At 44.9% G+C, this 23587-nt stretch overlaps 1 protein-coding gene across 1 annotated transcript in view; it reads right to left on the bottom strand.

The window, feature by feature from the left end:
* The window catches only part of LOC309366320 (uncharacterized protein), a 33936-nt gene that overhangs the window by 994 nt on the left and 9355 nt on the right, over nt 1-23587 (bottom strand). Inside the window, 15 exon segments of the mRNA XM_081904771.1 lie at nt 44-86; nt 88-161; nt 1187-1328; nt 2221-2285; nt 2289-2353; nt 2852-2903; nt 4250-4356; nt 6544-6607; nt 8037-8156; nt 10231-10362; nt 11519-11660; nt 12525-12657; nt 14023-14074; nt 15268-15375; nt 17946-18123. Coding sequence (XP_081760897.1) covers nt 44-86; nt 88-161; nt 1187-1328; nt 2221-2285; nt 2289-2353; nt 2852-2903; nt 4250-4356; nt 6544-6607; nt 8037-8156; nt 10231-10362; nt 11519-11660; nt 12525-12657; nt 14023-14074; nt 15268-15375; nt 17946-18123 — 1477 coding nt within the window.

Raw genomic sequence — 23587 nt, 5'->3', positions numbered from 1 at the left:
TGCCATACTAGAACTTTGCTTATGCTTCAGTAAGCATGCTTACCTTTAAAAGAGGGAATTTGGAGAGAATATCAGCCTTCAGCTCTGGTTTCAAGCAATTGGATATCTGCTCTGCTGAGCTGATTTCCTACCAGGTAATTTTGTCCATGATCTTTGAGGACCTATAGAGCAGGAAATGTTTGAAGAGTACTTCAGGTACATACACAAAATGGAGAATCTATATCTGAACCACTTTTGAATATCACGCGCCCAGATTATATTGTATCAGGAGATCGAGAGTATTTGTATCAGTTCGGATTCATGTCTTCTAACAAACAGCTGGCTAAGAAAGAGAAGCTTGATCATTACGTTCCCTCTTCCCAAACCACTGCTTGTCATGTTTCAATGAGGCAGGGCAGATTCTGAGATCAGAGTTCACATGGAAACGAACTCTGTGCAGTGGCATAGCGTGGGGGTGCAGGGGGGGCCGGCCGCACCGGGCGCAACATCTGGGGGTTAGGGTTAGGGGGCGCAAGTCCACGGGTTAGGGGGCGCAAATCCATGGGTAAAGGTAAAAGTACCCCTGCCGGTACGGGCCAGTCTTGTCAGACTCTAGGGTTGTGTGCTCATCTCACTCTAAAGGCCGGGAGCCAGCGCTGTCCGCAGACACTTCCGGGTCACGTGGCCAGCGTGACGAAGCTGCTCTGGTGAACCGGCACCAGCGCAGCACACGGAACACCGTTTACCTTCCCGCTATAAAGCGGTACCTATTTATCTACTTGCACTTAAGGGTACTTTTGAACTGCTAGGTGGGCAGGAGCTGGGACCGAAGACGGGAGCTCACCCCGCCACGGGGATTCAAACCGCCGACCATACGATCAGCAGGTCCTAGGCGCTGAGGTTTAACCCACAGCGCCACCTGCGTCCCAAATCCATGGGTTAGGGGGTGCAAATCATTTGCCTTGCCCCGGGTCCTGACAACCCACGCTATGCCACTGACTGTGTGTGATTCCTGATCTTCTCTCACACAACTAATTTTTTGTTTTACTTTTTTTACTTTTAGCTCAGAAGCTTGGAAAATACAAGGAATAAGGAAATGATTTTTGATGAGCCAAGCAGTCCTATCAACATTACCAGCTGCCAACTCCAGCTGAGCATAGGTGACTTTGTTCTGTTAAAAGGTTTGTAAGTTTCCTTCGCCCCATACCTTTTCAAAGACTGGAAAGTATCTGGTGGTGGCTTTTTCAATAACGTTTGCAAACTCTTTCTCCTTGCTGTCAGCTGGCTTGAAGAGAAGCATCTTTTTCAATTCATTCAGATCCATAGCACCTTCGCAATACATATCAATCCTATTTGAAAGAGAAAGTGTTTCCTCTTCCCATATTCAGATAGTAATAAGAAAAACAGTAGTGGTTGTATAAGATTATGGATTCAGAATAGTATGGAAAGAAAGGAAATTAGTAATTTGAACAGGTTACTTTTATTAGAAAGTGGATATTGGAAAATTGCTAAAATGAGATTTAATGAAAATCAGTTAGGAAGGATTTGAGGAAGTCTCTCAATAATGGAATGTAATTTGGATCTTTATCTGTAAGAAGTTTTGAATGTATGTTTGTTTTTGTTTTTGTATGTTTTGCTTTTTGTTATTTTGCGTTGTGTAAAATTTGGAAAATTTAATAAAAAAGTTTGAAACAAGAAAAACAGTAGTGGTAGCAGCAGCAACAGCAATAGTACTAATTATGATAATGCAGAGCCAAAACCTTGTGGGGGAATTGGGCAGTAGTGTCACAGGCAAAAATGTGTGATGACCCAGCAGAAAAACAAGTACAATGATCCTGTATGTTGGAGAAAGGGCATTTTCCCTGGAAAGAGCCTCGCTCTATGCAACAAAAGCCCCTATAATTTGCTTGACTTTATAGTGGTCTTCACCAGCTACACCTTTTATAAGGAAAGCCTTATATCAAAAATCAATTTTATACATTCTCAAGAACCCCCCCCCCAAAACCAAACATTGGGAAGGGACAATGACCTCCCAATCTCCTATTGGGATTACATGAAAATTCATTGAACTTTGCTGGGACTGGGAGGTCAAATTACCTCATACTGGACCCTTTCTTGCCCAAGATGAAACATGCTGACTCATAACTCGTCAGTAGATCATATGACATAGCAGAGATGATCTTATATCATGTACAGCCAACCAAAGTATGCATTTAGTAACCAAACGTAGAGGAATGTTACAGTGCTCTCTGCTTCACGTCCTTCCCGTAGAGATTGTATTTGGCGGCAATGTAGTTGAGAATAGCTCAGGTCTGCACCATCTTCATCCCATCCATTTCCACCATGGGCACTTGCTGAAAGAGCAGGTCTCCGCCTTGTGAAAGGAAAATGAAAAATCAGTCCATCCTCCCAGGTAATTACTATGGAAATTAAATTTTCAGGAGCATCTCCCAAGCCATGCTTTGATTTTGAGCCTTTACTTTTCGATTTTGCCTTTGCGATAATCATGTTTGCCTCTGCTTTCCCCTCAAAACCCTTTTGCAGAACATGTACTAAATTAGTACAGCAATCAACCATTGGAAACTAGTTTTGCATGTTATTTAAGCTACTTCTGTTCTCCAGCTAAAAAACAAGTAAACCATTCTGCACAATGCAGAGTTGAGTGGTATGTGTTATGGGTATCTGGAAAACTCTCTTTTCTTTCAAAGAGAGAAAAATGCAATATAACCAGATCACAACTGTGTATTGACACATATTCCTGCCTGAAAGTGTGCACAATGCACAAATCCACTTTGAAAACCCCTGCTATTAAGACTATAAGGCTTTACTGTACTAGAAGACAGTCCCACTGATATTCAGATAACATACTCACCATGCTTTAATTTTTCTAGATCTTCTTTGGTCTCAATTAATTGTTCTTCAAACTAAAAAATAAAAGAGGCAGAATATTTCAAGGGTCTCATGAAATAATTTCAGGCTCTAAAAATGACACAGGGCCTTTCAAATTTTCAAACTACTGGAGAAAATTTGATGAAAACTCCCCTTTCCCAGCCGAATTCTGGGCCAGCCCGCCCAATAATTTTCTCTGTCTGGGACAGAACAACAAATGTTTCCCATGCACAAATCAAGTACTACAGGCTAGTCATATCATTTTAGCACTTGAAGCAGTAAATCCCACAATGACCACTCCCCACATTAAATGGGGGGGCACCCTTTGCGTGGTCATGTGCAGCCCCCTGGACCCTATGTGGCACCATTAGCACAGGCTTGGCTTGGCCTTCCCCAGCTGGGACACCTGGAGATCTCTGCCTACCTCAGCCAGTTGCTGAGGGACCACCTGCCCATACAATAGGGGGAGGATCTTACCTGGGAATTGTCAGTTGGCTCCAGAGCTTCTCCCACCCTACCCACCATCAGTTAAGACTTATTTTGCAGGTTAACCTTTTCTCCACAGGTATGTGGGCGCTGCTGCGTCAAGGTTGCTGTTGAAGGGCCGGAAAGGAATTCTCCTGCATTGGCAGGTTTGCCTTTCCCATAGCAAAACGTCACAACTTTGGTGGTATCAGGTCTTGGGCAGAATCCTTTAGTCTATCTTCCCTAAACGGGGGGTGGGGGGGTGGGGGCGTGCAGCAGTGACTCATGCCCCCCTTCTCTTTGTGGCGGCGATACCAGGGTTCCCCGTTAAAGGTGTTGTTTGAGGGGAGGCTTCGGCCGTAGAAGTGGAGGTTGTCATTGCTTTCCTTGCGACAGCGGCATAACAGGGGCAGGCTCTCTCTTCTTGAACATATGTTCTCCAGAGCCAGCCCATCCACCCCCACCGGATAACCCTGATGTTCCCCAGATCCCTGGCAGGGGACTGAGAGGGATAAACATCCAATGCCTGAGCCAAGGTCTACCCACATCTGAAACATAATAAAGTTGTGGCCAATTTTAATCCCATAGCACGTTGTCTTGAGTCGTTATTGCACACAGGGGACACACAGGGTTTGAGGGACTCCGCCTGTCCACACAATCATGTCTCCCCCCCCCCCCGCTTAGCAGCAAAAGTACAATAATAATGAATGAAGATAACTGATCAATTAGCTGCCCCTTCCAGGATAGATAAAATCCCCCACCTGAAGCAGGCACCTCACTCACAAATGATAATGCTGGACCCAAATTTGGAAACTGCCTGAAATATAAGAATGCTGGAAAAACAACAGTTCCCTTGATTCTTTTTTGGGGGTGGGGGAAAGGTGCTTTCTCAGAGAAATTCTGAAGACAAACAAACCTCGACTCCTGCTGCAGCCAACAGCCACCTTATGGTTTCCATTCGGCCCCTTCCATTGAAGTAGTAAAGCTTAGGTTTCCCAGCCATGTTCCTAAGTGTTTGCTTTCCTGTTATGATGAAAGACAAAGAGAGAGATTGAGAGGTCATGTTTGACAGGGAAACCACTGCAGAGCAGGACAACTGTTCAAATTGGTGCTCTGGTGATTGCTTACAGCAAGAAAGGATTTCATACTAAAGCCTTCTGGTTTATTTTTTTTAACCAACTCTTTTTCATAATCATGGAGCACAAGCAGATAAAATAGGAAGCAAGAGTTAAAAAACCCCCAACTATCTATGACGGGGTCAGCAAACCTTTTCGACAGGGGGCCAGTACCCTGTCCCAAAGACCTTGTGGGGGGCTGGACTATATTTTGGGGAAAAAAATGAATGAATTCCTATGGTCCACAAATAACCCAGAGATGCATTTTAAATAAAAGCACACATTCTACTCATGTAAAAACAGCAGGCAGGCCCCACAAAAAACCCAGAGATGCATTTTAAATAAAAGGACACATTCTACTCATGTAAAAACATGCTGATTCCCAGACCATCTGTGGGCCAGATTTAGAAGGCAATTGGGCCAGATCCGGGCCCCGGGCCTTAGTTTGCCTACCCATGATCTATGACTATCACCCCCTCTTGAACAGCCACAGTCCATGTTCCCAGAGCCACAAAATTGTAACTTCCCCCTCGTACTTGCGGGGGACGCGGGTGGCGCTGGGGGTAAAACCTCAGTGCCTAGGACTTGCCGATTGTATGGTCGGTGGTTCAAATCCCCACAGCAAGGTGAGCTCCCGTCGTTCGGTCCCAGCTCCTGCTCACCCCCTCTTGGACAGCCACGGTCCATGATGTTCCCAGAGCCACAAAATTGCAACTTCCCCCTCATACTTGCACCATTGCCATTGCCATCAGCTGCCTCTCATCTCCTCAGGCAAGTCTGGTAACATGGCTTTCCACCATGGCCAACCGCCAGGGATGATGGGAGTTTGTAGTGATGAATCACATCTGAAGTACCACCTCTTTGACTGGCTGGCTCAACCAGATAAGGATAGCTGAAGGGTCTCAAACCTATGTGAGTTAGGGACCTCCCCTCCATGCAAGGACAGGCTCTGGCAGGTTGAGGGATGAGACCAATAGTGGGTCCAAGGGTCAAGAAGGCGGTTACTGCACATGCTGTAGAGGGAAGTGAGGGGCAGGTGGGGCTCATCAATCTGGGAAGGTAACCCATCTAGGAGGGGTAGCCTCTGACCCTAAACCTCCATTGCCCTAGGAAGAAAAGGCTAAGGAGGAAGGATTGCCCTAGGAAGAAAAGGCTAAGCAAATCCAGAGTGGAGTCCCTAAAACAGTTGGATGGCATCTACACCCTCCTCAACCCTGGATAACCACACCCATTTTCTACATTCTTTTCAATAATATATGCATTTATATGCACATTTTACCTCACCATATGTGTTTTTGCACATTGTTTGGCTGGAGAACTGCAGTCAAATTTCAAGGGATAGCTATGTTTTTGAAAAATGAAATTTAGTGAGTTACTATTTTAAAAACTGAAATATACTCAGAGTCGCAAAGTGATTTCATGCTCTTTATTCAGCTCGTAGTGGTGAGGAGGAATGGAAGTCCCCTCAAAGTATCTGCTTTATATACATTATTTACACAATGGGCTGCACGTGATTGGCTAATTCCGGACTTCTTCTGTATGCCAATCAGGTTGCGGATTCACTTCTATCTTGAGCTGGATTGGGTGGCTCCTGCTGACCAATCATACTGCTGCATTGTTCTAGGACCAATCAGACTGCTGCATTCTGAATCCTATTGTTCTAGGACCAATCAGACTGCTGCATTTTGGATCCTATTGTTCTAGGACCAATCAGACTGCTGCAGTTTGGATCCTATTCAACTCAGTAAATAACAAAAATGAATCTAATTTCTCTCCCATTCTTACCTAAGATTTCTTTTTCCTCTGAGGTGCAACAAAGACCAACCCCATATCATTTTTAGAACTCTGCCCACTGCCCAGCTCCTGCCTTTGGTCTGTCCAAAGGGAAATGTTTCTGTTCTGAGGATTACAGGTCTGAGGATTACAGTATCCCCGCCTCCCAACCCACAAACCTTTAGTACTCTGCAGGTAAGAAGAAGAAAACCTTTGGGCAGAGGTGAGGTCTTTGGAAATTGTCCCTGCACTAGTCCTCTGTCCAGGGTGTTGCTCTTGAGCAATGACTCTCCAAAGCAATCATTTACCTTGGAATACTAACCTGCTGCAAGTTCTGAACAAGTGGAAGTTCTTCTCAAGCAGAATGAGCCCCGAACTTGTGTGGCTCAGGGTTATAAAAGCTCAGAAGCTCCACCTTCTGAGAGGAGAGAACAGCTTATCTGTAGCAGAAACTCCCTATTGCAAATAGAAAAACACTTACTCTGCCTTTCGTGAGACATTTCACCTACAACAAATCAGTCACTCAAAGTTAATTCACAATGGGAAAGGTTGTCTCAAGCTTGAGTAACATGATGCAACTCGGTTTATTGTAAATCTGTACAGCTGCACTGAGGGCAAACATTCCTGGTCTTAGTACTGTATATTCAATGAAACCTTTGTATAACTGGGCAGGAGGCCACTGCAGTCTCTGGTTGCAGCTGCTAGCCACAAAATACAGGAAAAGGTCAAATACACAGGGCTTCCCTGTTGGTCCCACCCATCTTTTGATAGGGGTTGAGCTGAATAGATCACTACAATTAAAGGTATGCAAAACTGGATTTCTACAGGCAATCCAGAAATTATTTTTGTTTTGTTATGTAAGATACCTGATCCGGATGATCAAGTGAAAATCACATATTTGTTGTCTGGCTTTTACAAATTTGTGACAAATCATAAAACTGAGAAGAACGTTCCTTGAGGATAGCATGGTGGACTGGTAAAGATTGCTGCTATGGCTGGTCAGTCTAATTGCTGTAGAAGGCTATGAAAACAGGTCATTTTCTGGCAGGGAGTACGTTAATAGGATATATTTTGCTTGCCTCTAATCCAGCAGGACCACACAGATCCCGTCACATCTACGTAAAGCACAACAGGAACTAGTCATGACAGAACAGACATGTTATTGACTACTCAAGTAAAACATGGCACTGAAGTACAAAAGCTGTAGAATGCTTTATTTCATTTTATTCTACTATCACACAGTATTATCATCATCTCCTTTTGTGGATTTACACAGTGCCATTATGATGATCCTCTACTCAGTAGCATTTGAACTCTGGAATGAACCAGAGAGGTGGTGGAACTCAGTTCCAGTGAGTTCCGGCTGAAAAAAATCCTTGCACAATATCAAATGTTTGTTGGCTCTGGCAATTTCATTCTTTGACTGTTGGCCGTGCTGGCTGTAGCTGATGGGAACTGTAGTACAAAACCCCTGGAAGGTTTCATACCAAGTTTGGGAACGTTGCATTAGATTAATATCTAAAGGAGGCCTCAGAATCTTCACAAAAGAGTTCTCATCTACTCCATTTTTCAAGAGTTTGCAATCAAAAGCATTTGAGACTATAGAACCAAGAGGAAATACTATTTTACGGATTTAGGCTCCAATTCTATACCTACATTTACCCAGAAGTAAGCTACACTGAATTCAAATGGAACTAATGCTGAATAGACATGAATAGGACAACACTGTTAATCCTCCAACTAGTAAAAAGAAGTCACACAGATTTGTTAAAATCATGCCAGTATTTGTAGTGATCTTCATAGCAGATGTTCTCAGATGTTGAAAATCTTCCTGATCTCTTGAAGAGCCTTGTCGTCTAATTCAAATTTCCTCTGGCTGCCTGGCTCCAAGAATTTCTTAATTGTGGAGATGTTGCTTACCCTTGCCTTGAAGTCCTAGATTGAAAAACAAGAAGCACTTCTAAGAAAAAGGTACCAACATAGATGGACTTACACAAAAATGCAGTTCACATATTGGAGAAGAAGACCAGGGGTGGCCAGGGGTGTAGGAAGGGGGGTGGAGGGGGTGGGCCGCCCCAGGTGCCACTCTGGGAGGGGTGACAAGATGGCCCCTGCCTCCCCCCAGCTGTAGAGCGGCAGAGGGCGTGTGCCATCCATATGGGCTGCTGCTCTCGTGCGCTGTCCGTACGGGATACTGCTTGTGCAGCAGCCCGTATGGACTGCACATGTGCGGCATTCCATAAGGAGTGCACACGCGCGAGATGCCACACATGTGCAGTCTGTACAGCTCCACCACTGGGCCTGGCCCCATCCATTGGCTTCAAATGTTTGCTTTCCTCTTCCCTCCCCATTCCTTTTTCCTTTTGTATCGTGTGTATAATTGCAAGCTTGGGGGCAAGCGCCATTTTTACTTTCAAAATGCGTGCAGTACTTTGAGAATTTTAGATTTTTCTACAAGTTTAGTAATAATAATAATAATTTCTAGACATGTGTTGAAGATTATGTCATTCCAAGCAGCTCTTTTATCATATGATAAAAGTTTAAAATCACAAAGTTTTTAAATGGTCATTTGATGGAGGAATTTTGAAAAGCAATCTATCTGTTCATTAATAAGCAGTAGCTTGTTTTTCAAGCATTCAAAAACCATACAGAAAAAATTAAGCCCATGAGACTAAATTAATGAAGTAGTGCAGTATGTGTTAATAAAAAGTTTTTAAAAAGAAAACCCATAAATATTACATGAGTTATTAGTAATGTGTGGGGTGTGTGTGTCTCAATTTGCTCCCTTCCCTATTTATTTCAGATTCATAAAATAAAATTGGGTAAAAGGCTGGTTTGACTATAATAGAAATCCCATTCCCGCAAACTGTGGGATGTGAAACACAAGAGCAGTAAAGTATAACATTCTCAGAGTGAACATGTTTACACATGGGGATGAATGTTTGTCCAGCCAGCAGGTAAAATTGCTTTTTCCTTCTGGGCTGGGACAGACTTCCTCTGCATGTGACCAGAAGTGGGTGTGGCCTCACCTGTACAGGTAACAACAAAAGCACAGGGCAGGGCAGCCATCTCCCTCTCTTTTTGACTACATGCATTGAAGAAGCAACATCTGCTTAGCCAAAGATGCTCTCTTGGCTCCAGCCAAGAGAGGACAAAGGTACTGTCTTCTTATGAGATAGTTTCCAGGTATATGTTACTTTTCTACGGTAAGCTAAGTCTGCCTTCTGGGATCCTATTGTGAACAGAATGATGTGTGAGTAAACCTTTTAATACTTTTATAGGAGACTGTGCCGTGTCTTATCTTTTATGAGAGAATGAGGGGAAAATACCAGAACAGTTTTTATAGAGGCTTTAGCGAGCCTGAGCAAACGTATCTGCTGCAAGTTTAAAAAGGGGAATGCTACTCTGCTAAATTGTAAACTTGTTAACACAAGTTGGAAAGGCTATTATCAGACAATATAGCCTCTCCTGCATCCTTGAACATTCCCACACAAACAAATAAAGATTCTGACTGATTAATGAACACACTAACAATAATTTTCACATTCAATCACCTATGGGAAGGAGAAGATCGGTGGTCCTATTGTCCCATGGTCCTCAAGCCACATGTGAAATCCGAACTTTCTCTATAGTTTTTCTACAAGGCCCCTCCAACTCTATGATCTGGTGAGCCTTTTTTTGGTCAGGTTGTCTTGTAATGCATCAAAGTAAGGCAATTCTAGCCAAGAAATGAAGCACTTTTATCATAAAGCAAAGTAGATGCAGAAGTCTAGATGCCTGCTCCACAGAAACTTCCAGATGCCTGACATAAGACTTATCCCCCAGATGGCCACTTGGACTTGCTCTCATACACCACCATAATCACCATCATAGAGATGATGACATGCTAAGTGCAACACACTCCTATGACTGACGTTTATCCAGTTGCTGTATTTGCACTCTGTGAATACACACAGTCTTACAGTTTCCGTTCCATCTCATTTCTCAGAACATGTCCTAGTTCACTCACTTGCAGCAGAGGAAAGGCAGAAAGAACATCAGGCTTCATCTCTTCGACCATCAGAATAGCTTCAAGCAGATGGACATCTGCCCAGCTGAACTTCCCACCAACCAGGAAATCTTGTCCATGATCTTTTAAAACCTGTGGCATACAAAGAAATAGAAGTCAGTGTTGAGGGTTTGTAGACCCCTGGCTCAGACTGGGCAACAGAGGCTCCTTGTGGATTATTTCTGCTTCTTTTGTGTTTCAGACATGTAAGGCTGAGAGGCAGGCAGGGACTGTCCCATGAGAGCAGCCACTTGGCTTTTTCATTCAAATACAGTGGTACCTTGGGTTAAGTACTTAATTCGTTCCGGAGGTCTGTACTTAACCTGAAACTGTTCTTAACCTGAGGCACCACTTTAGCTAATGGGGCGCCCTGCTACTGCTGCGCCGCCGGAGCACGATTTCTGTTCTCATCCTGAAGCAAAGTTCTTAACCTGAAGCACTATTTCTGGGTTAGCGGAGTCTGTAACCTGAAGCGTATGTAACCCGAGGTACCACTGTATACATTTTACACACCTGCATGTATCCCACTGCATAACACTGAAAGGCCCTCATTGCTGTGATTCTCTGCTCAGTAGCATTGGAACTTGACATCAGGGGTGGGAAAACAAATATTTGCTGGACTCCAACTCCCATCAACCCAAGCCAGCATGGCCAATGGTCAGGAATTAGGAAAGTTGTAAAAAAGGTAAAGGTAAAGGAACCCTGACAGTTAAGTCCAGTTGCAGACGACTCTGGGGTTGTGGCGAGAGTTGTACTACCCCCCCCCAAATGTTGGTAGACTTGTAGGTTTACTATTCCCCATTTAAGTGCTGCTGCAGAATTTTGCTGCTGCTATAGATGGTATACGTATCCAAATATATTCATTCTGAAGGAAATCAGCCCTGAGTGCTTACTGGAAGGACAGATCGTGAAGCTGAGGCTCCAATACTTTGGCCACCTCATGAGAAGAGAAGACTCCCTGGAAAAGACCCTGATGTTGGGAAAGATGGAGGGCACAAGAAGGCACAAGAAGAAGGGGACGACAGAGGACAAGATGGTTGGACAGTGTTCTCGAAGCTACAAACATGAGTCTGACCAAACTGTGGGAGGCAGTGGAAGACAGGAGTGCCTGGCGTGCTCTGGTCCATGGGGTCACGAAGAGTCGGACACGACTAAACAACTAAACAACAACATAGATGGTTCTCCCCACACACCTTCAGCAGTTAAGGTCTAGCTGCATATTCTACATTGCTACCTGACAATCCCTCACCTTTTCATAAACTGGGAAGTATCTGGTTGTGGCCCTCTCAAAAATTAGGCTGGTCTGCTTTTCTTTGTTCTCAGGGGGCTGGAAAGGGAGCGTCATTATCATCCCCATCAGATCAGTTGTTCCTTCCACGTACATGTCAATCCTGAAAGAAGCCATTAGCACAGTTACTTTCAGGGTTTGTTTTGTTAGTTTCTCTTATTTCTTTTCCTTTTTGCTTTATTATTATTACTATTATTTTATTTTTTATTTTTCCAAAGTATCAATGCATATACGCATATTCTACATATTTTCTCCATCTATTCCTATTAGACTTCCTACCCCCCCCCCCGATGTTGGGAAAGATGGAGGGCACAAGGAGAAGGGGACGACAGAGGACAAGATGGTTGGACAGTGTTCTCGAAGCTACCAGCATGAGTTTGACCAAACTGCGGGAGGCAGTGGAAGACAGGAGTGCCTGGTGTGCTCTGGTCCATGGGGTCACGAAGAGTCGGACATGACTAAATGACTAAACAACAACAACAATAACCCCCCGTGGCTTCCCGTTTTCCCATTTTAACGCTGCATATCCTCAGACAAGAAATTACCACCCAATTATTATCGTGAAAGTACAGGTCAATCTAAATATAATTAGAGCATATCATAACTACACAGAAATAAGAGAATAATTAATACTGTATTATAAATAACATATGCAATGTCTTTCCATTTTCTGATATTCAATCTGGCATCTTCCATACATGGTTGGAAAGTTGACAGTTATGTTAAGCTTGCCATTATCATGTTATGGCATGGTTTTTCTCCCCAAGTAGCTATAGCCTAAATTTCCTTGTAAGAGTCACATTGTGACATAGCTAGCTCTAGCTCTAGGAATACAGAGATGCAAAAGCAAGAAGATAGCTGGATGTTTGCAGTTCAGTGCATACATCCCATATTTTCAGCTTCTGTCAAGAGCTGGCTTTCTATTAAAAAAATAGACCTAGAGTGAATTCTACATGTTCATAAGTACAGTGCTCTCTCCTTCAGGTCCTTCCCGTAGAGGTTGTGCTTTGCTGCAATGTAGCAGAGAATAGCTCGCGTCTGCACCATCTTCATCCCATCCATTTCCACCATGGGCACTTGCTGAAACAGGAGCTGTCCATCTTTAAAAAAGGGGGAAGGTGTGGGATAAGTGATTCAGTCCTTACCAACTTAAGTAGCTTAAACCAATACTTCAGATCGATTCAGAATGCCTTCTTTGAAAGTTAAAAATGGTGTATTAAGTCTCTGATACAGATCTTTCTTCAGGAAAATCTGCCTCCCTTTTGGCCTGCACAGCTCAAATAGGAACATGGAAAGGCATCATTTTATTTCCACCCTGTATTTGTTCCATGCGCTATTTTTATTCTGTTAATCATTGGCGAAATTACGTGGCTTACATAACTCATTGTGTAAATCATATGGTCGTTATCTTTTGCCATCTCATTCCTTCTAATGCAAAGGAAGCGCAACACAAATGTGTGTCTGTGTGTGTATACATCTCATGTGTGTATAAAAGGTAAAGGGACCCCTGACCATTAGGTCCAGTCATAACCGACTCTGGGGTTACGGCACTCATCTCGCTTTATTGGCCGAGGGAGCCAGCGTACAGCTTCCAGGTCATGTGGCCAGCATGACTAAGCCACTTCTGGCGAACCAAAGCAGCGCATGGAAACACCATTTACCTTCCCGGCGGAGAGGTACCTATTTATCTACTTGCACTTTGACGTGCTTTCAGACTGCTAGGTTGGCAGGAGCAGGGACTGATCAACGGGAGCTCACCCCGTCGAGGGGATTTGAACCGCCGATCTTCTGATCGGCAAGGCCTAGGCTCTGTGGTTTAACCCACAGCGCCATCTGCGTCCCTTCATGTGTGTATACATTGTTTCAAATTGTTTTTAATGTTGTGTTTCAATGTTGTAACCCACCCTGGGACCTTATGGTGAAGGGTAGGAAATGAATGAATGAATGAATGAATGAATGAATGAATGGAACAATCATTTATTTATTGTCTATGGACAAAAAGCAACAACAATGCATACCAATCATAGAATTGTAGAGCTGGAAGGGACCCTGAGGATCATCTTGTCCCAAACCCCTGCAATGCAGGAATATGTAGCTGTCCCACACAGGGAACCTGCAACCTTGGGGTTTATCAGCACCTTGCTCTAACTAACTAAGCTATTCAGGCTTAATCCCATCAACTGGATTGATTTCTCTTCTGGACATGAGACAAATAAGCAAACACTGGTAATTTCCCCTCCCATTTCCACTTTGCTTGAAATTCTTCAACATTCCTAAATCCAGATTCCCTATTGTTTTTCTAGTTCAAGGGAAGACTGAACCAATCTCACCCCTGAAAATAACTATGTGTAGACACTGACATGGACCCCAGGACAAAGTGGTTTTTATTTTTAACAGATTCAGTCAATAAGGAGCCATTCTTTAAAGCAGTCGCATGTGGGCAACACTTACACCTATAGACTTACCATTCCGTAATTTTTCCAAGTCTTCCTTTTTCTCTATAAATTCTTCTTCAAACTGAAACAAAGCAGCCAAATTTTTTAAAAAAATCCTAACTTTACAAGTCTTTGCTGACCTTGCAGAGAATAATTAACAGATACTTATCTTTTATTTTAGTTTAAGAGCAGCTGATGCTTCTTGGAATTTTTTGAAAAACTGCAGGATGCAGTACAGCTTTTAAATTTCATTTTTCTCAACCTGTACCCTTCATTTGAACTGATTTCTATTAGAGAAGCAGTGGTTGGGTGAAAATGGGCTCTTTGTCTTTGCAGGAATCATATGTTCAGACTCTACACAATGCATATTTTCTTTGCTATTTTTATTTTCATGGTGCAGATTAGCCACGCTATTCATATAAGAATATTCCTAAAAATTGCTTCCAAAGACAAGCCATTCAACCCATTGAAATAAGACCCAGACAAAGAACTCTGAACCAATGCCAGACATCCAATTCCCCTGGGCCCTCTCTCTGTAGCTGTGGAATACAGTCGTACCTTGGAAGTCAAACGCTTTGCAAGCTGAACATTTTGGCCAGTTTGAGAATGTTCTTTGGAACCCGAACGTCTGACGTGGGTTCCGTACCTTCCTGTTACCAATCGGAAGCTATGTCTTGTTTTCCGAATGTTTTGGAAGTCGAACAGACTTCCAGAACCGATTCCATTCAACTTCTGAGGTATGACTGTATTATGATTCCCCTCTCTTACTGGTGACATTTCTATTACGTCAGAAATTATATATTCTAAAATATAGCCGCAGGTTCCCTAGCAGATGATTGATCTTGCAATCCTATATCTGCTGAGTGCGACTCACATCTAAGTGAACATGCATTGGCTTCCGCTGTATGAGTCAATATGAAAAAAATGGTCTTTTAATTGTCAGCCAAAGTGTTTGCTTCCTCTGGACGGATATTTCCTATACAGCGTATGAACGCCTAGAATTGAGAAAACCACACCCTTAAAAGTGGGTGGAAATTGGCTTCACTGCTTGAGTGACATAAGCAGGAGCGTATTTTTGAAAGACTACACTCTATTTCATCATATGCTTCATCAATGCATATAAGAACATATACAGGAACATGTGCACACACAGTATTGTTGATAAGACATCTGTGGCATCTTCTGCTTCCTGTGCAGAAGAGGCCATTTATTTTGGCCATTGTTGGTTCATCTACCCAGCCTTGCCCCGCCTCTTCCTTTCATGGGCACACAAACCTCCACTCCAGCTGCTGCAAGCAGCCAGCGGATGGATTCCATCTTCCCTCTCCCATTAGCATAGTGCAACTTGGGCTTCCCAGCCATCGTTTTGGGTAGTCTTCTACTCTGTCAAGCACAACACAATTGACTGAACAGCTGCACAGTAGAACAGTATTGCGGACTGTCCTAAAAATGGAGGCAGGAGAAAGATGCATTAGAATAGGGGGAAACGGCCATGAGTCGAACAGGCAGAACATTCAGTGTCGAAAGTGTTGGGATACAACTCAGCTTGTACTAAAGGCTGGTAGGTTTGCACACAATATTGTGGTTAAGATTTGATAGATAGAAGAGAGGGTGCAGCAGAAGGAGAGAAACGACAACTCCATGGAAAAAGACATCGGAAGCTGACAAAAATATGAAATTGTGTTTTGATTGTATATGCTAAAAATGTTGAAATGTAATAAAATATAATCCAAAAAAAGGAGGAAAGCTTCAAGCTTTCTAGACTGTTCTTTAACCTGACCTGTCCTCAGGTTCTCAACTGATCCTCTCATGGTTGCTGACCTTATTTTCCTACTTCTTCATCCTTACCTTGGGAGATGAGACATCTTTATATGTTTCTTCTACTGAGAACAAAGAACAAGCGAGGCTCCTTGCAAACTGTGTTAGACAGAAGTATGATCTTTCCAATCAAGTATATATTTCCATTAATTAACTTGGCTTTCCTATTCTCCTAAACTCATCGAGTCTCAGTGCAATTGCATCGAAGGTAAAACATGCTCCCCCAAAACAGAAATTTATTGTTAAACTCAACTTCTTCAGTTAAACTCCAACTCTCATGCTTCAACAGGTAGACTTTCCCCCACTACTTTAGCTTCATGCTGAGGGTGATTTTATTTAGGTAATCATGTCACTGACTCTCTCCAAGTTTTAAAGAAGATTGTTAACTTTGCATGTCTGCTATTGTAATCGATCCTATATGTTTGGCAGTTATAGATATATTCTTTCCAAAGTGTGTAACGAGAATCAGAGGGTCCTCTTAAACAATGTGGTCCCTCCACAATGCTCCAGCATGAGTGGCTGATGTGGGAATGAAGAGGACTAGAAACTTTCCTTCTACTGGGCGTAGCCAGGATTCTTGTTAGAAGGCAGAGCAGTCAAAGTTATTGAGTTTTCTTTAGGAAATCACGAGTTTAAATACCCCGTAAACAGGACAGTGCGGCAGAGGGCAGGCTTCTGCTGGGTTTGTGTGTGTGTGGACAGAACCTCAGATAACTGAGTGCTTTCAATGCTTTTCAATATTATTTGTGGACCTAGAAGGTCCCCTTCACTATGCCCCCCCTTGACTATGCCCATGTTTCCTTCCATCAACTTCCTTAAGTTATCCTAGATCTGAAGTCTGATTTTGGTTAATCCTTCCATCCCTTACACCACTTTGATGTACTGAGTTGAATAGGATCCAAAAGGCAGCAGTCTGATTGGTCCTAGAACAATAGTATCCAAAAGGCAGCAGTCTGATTGGTCCTAGAACAATAGGATCCAGAATGCCACAGTCTGATTGGTCCACAGGAGCCACCCAATCCAGCTCCAGGTGGAAGTAAATCCGCAACCTGATGCGGCCCATTGTGTAAATAATGTATATAAACCAGATATTTTTGGGGGGAACTTTCATTCCTCACTACTATGAGCTGAATAAAAAGAGCATGAAATCCACACTCGACTCCCAGTATATTTCAACCACCTACAAGGGATAGGGAATTTCTCTTGAGTTAACCTGCCTTAGGATCCAAGTCAATATAAACATCAAAGCTCCCCTTTTCTCTTGGCACTGCAAATGCAAGGCAGGCAAAGCATAACCAGCCCTCTTAAAACTGATAATAATTTTCAGTCCTAGCCCAGGTGTTAAGTCTGTTCACTAAGAAAGTACCACTAGAACTAGCTACTCTCAAGTGTGCGCACAAAGTTCCACAGCATTAGAACACATTTTTAGACTTCTTAATCTGCAGAGGTGATTGCTGCCAACTAGGAGCTTCTATTCCTGGCAGCCAGAGCACCAGAAAACCGACAGCTTTTCTCTCACTCTGCCCCACTGACAAAGCAATGGGCTTTCTTGTTGAATTTCTGGCTGCCGTGCAGTTACAGTACAATAGTCCTTCCAGGGAACACCCACCCCTGTCTCCTGATATACTATTAATGTAAGCTCGTTCCTGCAATGCTTCATTTTCTGGACTCCTCCTGCTTATCCCCCAGACCTCAAAATGGTGGGTGTTGTTCTCTTTATCCAGCCACTTCCCGCTCCCCTTCCCACCTACCATTTTTCACATCTCAGGAGAGCAACCTCTGGTTCTTTCAACTCCATTTGCAGTTACCCCATGACAGTATTTCCTTTCCCCTACCCAACTTGCTGACCCAACTAATTGCCCCGTTGTCTTTCAGGAGTCCACTGCTATGTCTCAAACCCCTTTCTCTTCTGCTCCTTCCTCTCTTTTCAACACTCGACCCTTCTGCTTTCTAAAAGCCCCCTGCTACTCCGTCACTCACCTCCACTAAAATCAAAGTGCAACTGAATTGCATTTAACGTGTGCCAAGCTGGATAGAAATGCCAGTTTGCCACCTTTGGTTCCTCATCCCTCTTTTCAATTATTAACAGATGACTGAGTGCGTAAGTAATCCACCCCCACCCCCCCAGTACTAACCTCCAACCAAACCTGAATCCACTTCCAGGGTCTAGGCAAAAGAAACTGAGCTCTGCCTTTTCTTTGCTCGTTTCTGTTCCACCTTCTCTGAAGATTTGCATCTACGATTAAATAAAGCTGCTGCTGCTGCTGCTGCTGCTGCTGCTGCTGAACAAGTCCAAGCAGTTTTGCCTGGCTGCTAAATCAGGGGGGTTTCCCTTGCCCACCTTTTTGCTGAGGGGGAGGAGGAAGTCCCCCCAAGGCCAGTGCTGAGTTACAGCCTTTTCACATTCCTGAAGCGTAGCTATGCTACTCTGTTACACAGCACAGCGCAGCACAAAAGACCCTTGTGAAAAGTTTTAAAAATAGCAAATATATGTATCCACACAGAGAAACAAATCCATCTGTGCTACAGTCACACGGACACTGGGAGAAAAACCTCTAGTCAATTAGTCGTCAATGCACAATACACTTTTTGTCCTATTATTTACTTTGTTGTTGTTTAGTCGTTTAGTCGTGTCCGACTCTTCGTGACCCCATGGACCAGAGAATGCCAGGCACCTCTGTCCTCTACTGCCTCCCGCAGTTTGGTCAAACTCATGCTGGTAGCCTCGAAAACACTATCCAACCATCTCGTCCTCTGTCGCCCCCTTCTCCTTGTGCCCTCCATCTTTCCCAACATCAGGGTCTTCTCCAGGGGAGTCTTCTCTTCTCATGAGGTGGCCAAAGTACTGGAGCCTCAGCTTCACAATCTGTCCTTCCAGTGAGCACTCAGGGTTGATTTCCTTCAGTATGGAGAGGTTTGATCTTCTTGCAGTCCATGGGACTCTCAAGAGTCTCCTCCAGCACCATAATTCAAAAGCATCAATTCTTCGGCGATCAGCCTTCTTTATGGTCCAGCTCTCACTTCCATACATCACTACTGGGAAAACCATAGCTTTAACTATACGAACCTTTGTTGGCAAGGTGATGTCTCTACTTCTCAAGATGCTGTCTAGGCCTGTCATTGCCCTTCTCCCAAGAAGCAGGCGTCTTTTAATTTCGTGGCTGCTGTCACCATCTGCAGTGATCATTGAGCCCAAGAAAGTAAAATCTCTCACTACCTCCATTTCTTCCCCTTCTATTTGCCAGGAGGTGATGGGACCAGTGGCCATGATCTTCGTTTTTTTGATGTTGAGCTTCAGACCATATTTTGCGCTCTCCTCTTTCACCCTCATTAAAAGGTTCTTTAATTCCTCCTCACTTTCTGCCATCAAGGTTGTGTCATCTGCATATCTGAGGTTGTTGATATTTCTTCCGGCAATCTTAATTCCGGCTAGGGATTCATCCAGCCCAGCCTTTCGCATGATGAATTCTGCATATAAGTTAAATAAGCAGGGAGACAAAATACAGCCTTGTCGTACTCCTTTCCCAATTTTGAACCAATCAGTTGTTCCATATCCAGTTCTAACTGTAGCTTCTTGTCCCACATAGAGATTTCTCAGGAGACAGATGAGGTGATCTGGCACTCCCATTTCTTTAAGAACTTGCCATAGTTTGCCGTGGTCGACACAGTCAAAGGCTTTTGCATAGTCAATGAAGCAGAAGTAGATCTCTTTCTGGAACTCTCTAGCTTTCTCCATAATCCAGCGCATGTTTGCAATTTGGTCTCTGGTTCCTCTGCCTCTTCTAAATCCAGCTTGCACTTCTGGGAGTTCTCGGTCCACATACTGCTTGAGCCTTCCTTGTAGAATTTTAAACATAACCTTGCTAGCGTGTGAAATGAGTGCAATTGTGTGGTAGTTGGAGCATTCTTTGGCACTGCCCTTCTTTGGGATTGGGATGTAGACTGATCTTCTCCAATCTTCTGGCCACTGCTGAGTTTTCCAAACTTGCTGGCATATTGAGTGTAGCACCTTAACAGCATCATCTTTTAAAATTTTAAATAGTTCAGCTGGAATACCGTCACTTCCACTGGCCTTGTTATTTGCAGTGCTTTCTAAGGCCCATTTGACTTCACTCTCCAGGATGTCTGGCTCAAGGTCAGCAACCACACTACCTGGGGTATACGGGACATCCATTTCTTTCTGGTATAATTCCTCTGTGTATTCTTGCCACCTCTTCTTGATGTCTTCTGCTTCTGTTAGGTCCTTTCCACTTTTGTCCTTTATTATGGAAATCTTTGTACGAAATGTTCCTTTCATATCTCCAGTTTTCTTGAACAGATCTCTGGTTCTTCCCATTCTATTGCTTTCCTCTATTTCTTTGCATTGCTCGTTTAAGAAGGTCTTCTTGTCTCTCCTTGCTATTCTTTGGAAATCTGCATTCAATTTCCTGTATCTTTCACCATCTCCCTCGCATTTTGCTTGCCTTCTCTCCCCCGCTATTTGTAAGGCCTCATTGGACAGCCACTTTGCTTTCTTGCATTTCCTTTTCATTGGGATGGTTTTCGTTGCTGCCTCCTGTATAATGTTACGAGCCTCCATCCATAGTTCTTCAGGCACTCTGTCCACCAAATCTAAATCCTTAAACCTGTTCCTCACTTCCACTGTGTATTCATAAGGGATTTGACTTAGATTGTATCTTACCGGCCCAGTGGTTTTTCCTACTTTCTTCAGTTTAAGCTTGAATTTTGCTATAAGAAGCTGATGATCTGAGCCACAGTCAGCTCCAGGTCTTGTTTTTGCTGACTGTATAGAGCTTCTCCATCTTTGGCTGCAGAGAATATAATCAATCTGATTTCGATGCTGCCCATCTGGTGATGTCCATGTGTAGAGTACAGCCTTCGCCACTCTTTTGTTGACTATGAGGGCCACTCCATTTCTTTTACGGGTTTCTTGCCCACAGTAGTACCGTATTTTTCGCACCATAGGGCGCACCGGACCATAGGGCGCACCCATTTTTTTGGGGGGAAATAAAGGGAAAAAAATTATTTCCCCCCCCAGGCGCGGGAAGCTCGAGCTTCCCCCGACCCCAGCCCGCAAACAGGCAGCTCTCTGCAAGCCGTGGGAGCACTCCCGCTGCTTGTGGAGAGGTCCGCGAAGCCTGGGCGCGCTGAGCTCAGCACGCGCAGGCTTCGGCATGCTGGCAACTCTCCGCAAGGAGCCGGAGCGCTCCGGCTCCTTGCGGAGAGGTCCGCGAAGCCTGGGCGCGCTGAGCTCAGCGCGCGCAGGCTTCGGCATGCTGGCAACTCCCCGCAAGGAGCCGGAGCGCTCCGGCTCCTTGCGGAGAGGTCCGCGAAGCCTGGGCGCGCTGAGCTCAGCGCGCGCAGGCTTCGGCATGCTGGCAACTCTCCGCAAGGAGCCGGAGCGCTCCGGCTCCTTGCGGAGAGGTCCGCGAAGCCTGGGCGCGCTGAGCTCAGTGCGCGCAGGCTTCGGCATGCTGGCAACTCTCCGCAAGGAGCCGGAGCGCTCCGGCTCCTTGCGGAGAGGTCCGCAAAGCCTGGGCGCGCTGAGCTCAGCGCGCGCAGGCTTCGGCATGCTGGCAACTCCCCGCAAGGAGCCGGAGCGCTCCGGCTCCTTGCGGAGAGGTCCGCGAAGCCTGGGCGCGCTGAGCTCAGCGCGCGCAGGCTTCGGCATGCTGGCAACTCCCCGCAAGGAGCCGGAGCGCTCCGGCTCCTTGCGGAGAGGTCCGCGAAGCCTGGGCGCGCTGAGCTCAGCGCGCGCAGGCTTCGGCATGCTGGCAACTCCCCGCAAGGAGCCGGAGCGCTCCGGCTCCTTGCGGAGAGGTCCGCGAAGCCTGGGCGCGCTGAGCTCAGCGCGCGCAGGCTTCGGCATGCTGGCAACTCTCCGCAAGGAGCCGGAGCGCTCCGGCTTCTTGCGGAGAGGTCCGCGAAGCCTGGGCGCGCTGAGCTCAGCGCGCGCAGGCTTCGGCATGCTGGCAACTCTCCGCAAGGAGCCGGAGTGCTCCCGCTCCTTGCGAAGAGGTCCGCGAAGCCTGGAGAGCGTGAGGGGTCGGTGCGCACCGACCCCTCTCACTCTCCAGGCTTCAGCGAAAGCCTGCATTCGCACCATAGGACGCACACACATTTCCCCTTCATTTTTGGAGGGGAAAAAGTGCGTCCTATGGTGCGAAAAATACGGTAGATATGATGGTCATCCGAACTGAATTCACCCATTCCCGTCCATTTTAGTTCACTGATGCCCAGGATGTCAATATTTATTCTTGCCATCTCATTTTTGACCACCTCCAACTTACCCAGGTTCATGGTTCTTACATTCCAGGTTCCTATGCAATATTTTTCTTTACAGCATTGGACTTTCCTTTCGCTTCCAGGCATATCCGCAACTGAGCGTCCTTTCGGCTTTGGCCCAGCCGCTTCATCAGCTCTGGATCTACTTGTACTTGCCCTCCGCTCTTCCCCAGTAGCATGTTGGACGCCTTCCGACCTGAGGGGCTCATCTTCCAGCGTCATAACTTTTATATGCCTGTTGTCTTTGTCCATGGAGTTTTCTTGGCAGGGATACTGGAGTGGCTTGCCGGTTCCTCCTCCAGGTGGATCACGTTTGGTCAAAACTCTCCACTATGACCTGTTCATCTTGGGTGCCCTGCTCGGCATAGTTCATAGCTTCTCTGAGTTCTTCAAGCCCCTTCGCCACGGCAAGGCAGTGATCCATGAAGGGGATTATTTACTTTATTTATCTGTAAAATTCTGTAAAATTAGCCCATCTCAAATGGATTATTTTCTGCTCACAGAATCTGACTCCCCATGCATGCAAAGCAACACACAGCATCTGTGGGCTATGATACTGTTATAGAGCCTGTTCGGGAATACTAGAATTTAATAAACAGTAGTAATTAGGTAATATCAGGGATAGGAAGGGAAAATATAATCTGCAGAAATTGTGCCAAACAAAGAAGCACAATCTTGGATAAATGCCTTCAACACCTGGAAACTCGCACCGCTTGGAAATTGGGTGGCATGTAGCGATATTTGACACTAGAGTCTTGTGATCTCCTGACTTGAATGAAAGTTAGTATAAGCTTGTCATGAATTGAGAATACATACCGTATTTTTCGTTCCATAAGATGCACCCGACCATAAGACGCACCTAGTTTTTAAGCAGGAAAACAAGAAAAAAAATATTCTGAACGAAATATTGGATGTATGATTTTTGTGGTTCATGCTGTGTCCACAGACATGTGATCTGATGGTGAGTTTGGGGTGGCCAAATGCAAAAATCCTGAGGATCCATGTGGATCTGTGCTTTGTAACCATGTTTTTGCACCATTGCGGCCCCAGGCAACAGTGGGTGTGTGATTTTTTTGGTGCAGGCTGTAGCCATGGACAGGTTATGTGATCTGATGGTGAATTTGGGGTGACCCAATGTAAAAATCCTGAGGATCCATGGGCTTTTACCTCTCCCCTCCCAGGCAGCCTCCACTAGCATCCCTCATCTCTTTTCCGATCCCACCGATCAGCTGTTTCCTTTCAACACTCCCTTCCCTCTTGTTTGCCTTAGTGTAGTGTCTTTTCCTTAGCAGGAGCAGTTTTTTGCTCCTCCTTTTATTCTAATTTCTCTCCTTATTGCTTTAGTCTTCCTGTTTCCCCCCTTTGCAAGTTCGCTGTCTTTACCTCCCCCCTCCCAGGCAGCCTCTTTTATCTCTAGCATCCCTTATATCTCTCCCCGATCGGCAAACAATCAGTGGCTTTGTTTCAACACCCACTTCCCTCTTTCAAAAAA

The sequence above is a fragment of the Podarcis melisellensis genome (assembly GCF_964234715.1).
Source record: "Podarcis melisellensis genome assembly, chromosome: 3".
NCBI lineage: Eukaryota > Metazoa > Chordata > Lepidosauria > Squamata > Lacertidae > Podarcis > Podarcis melisellensis.
This window is presented reverse-complemented; position numbering and strand designations above follow the sequence as displayed.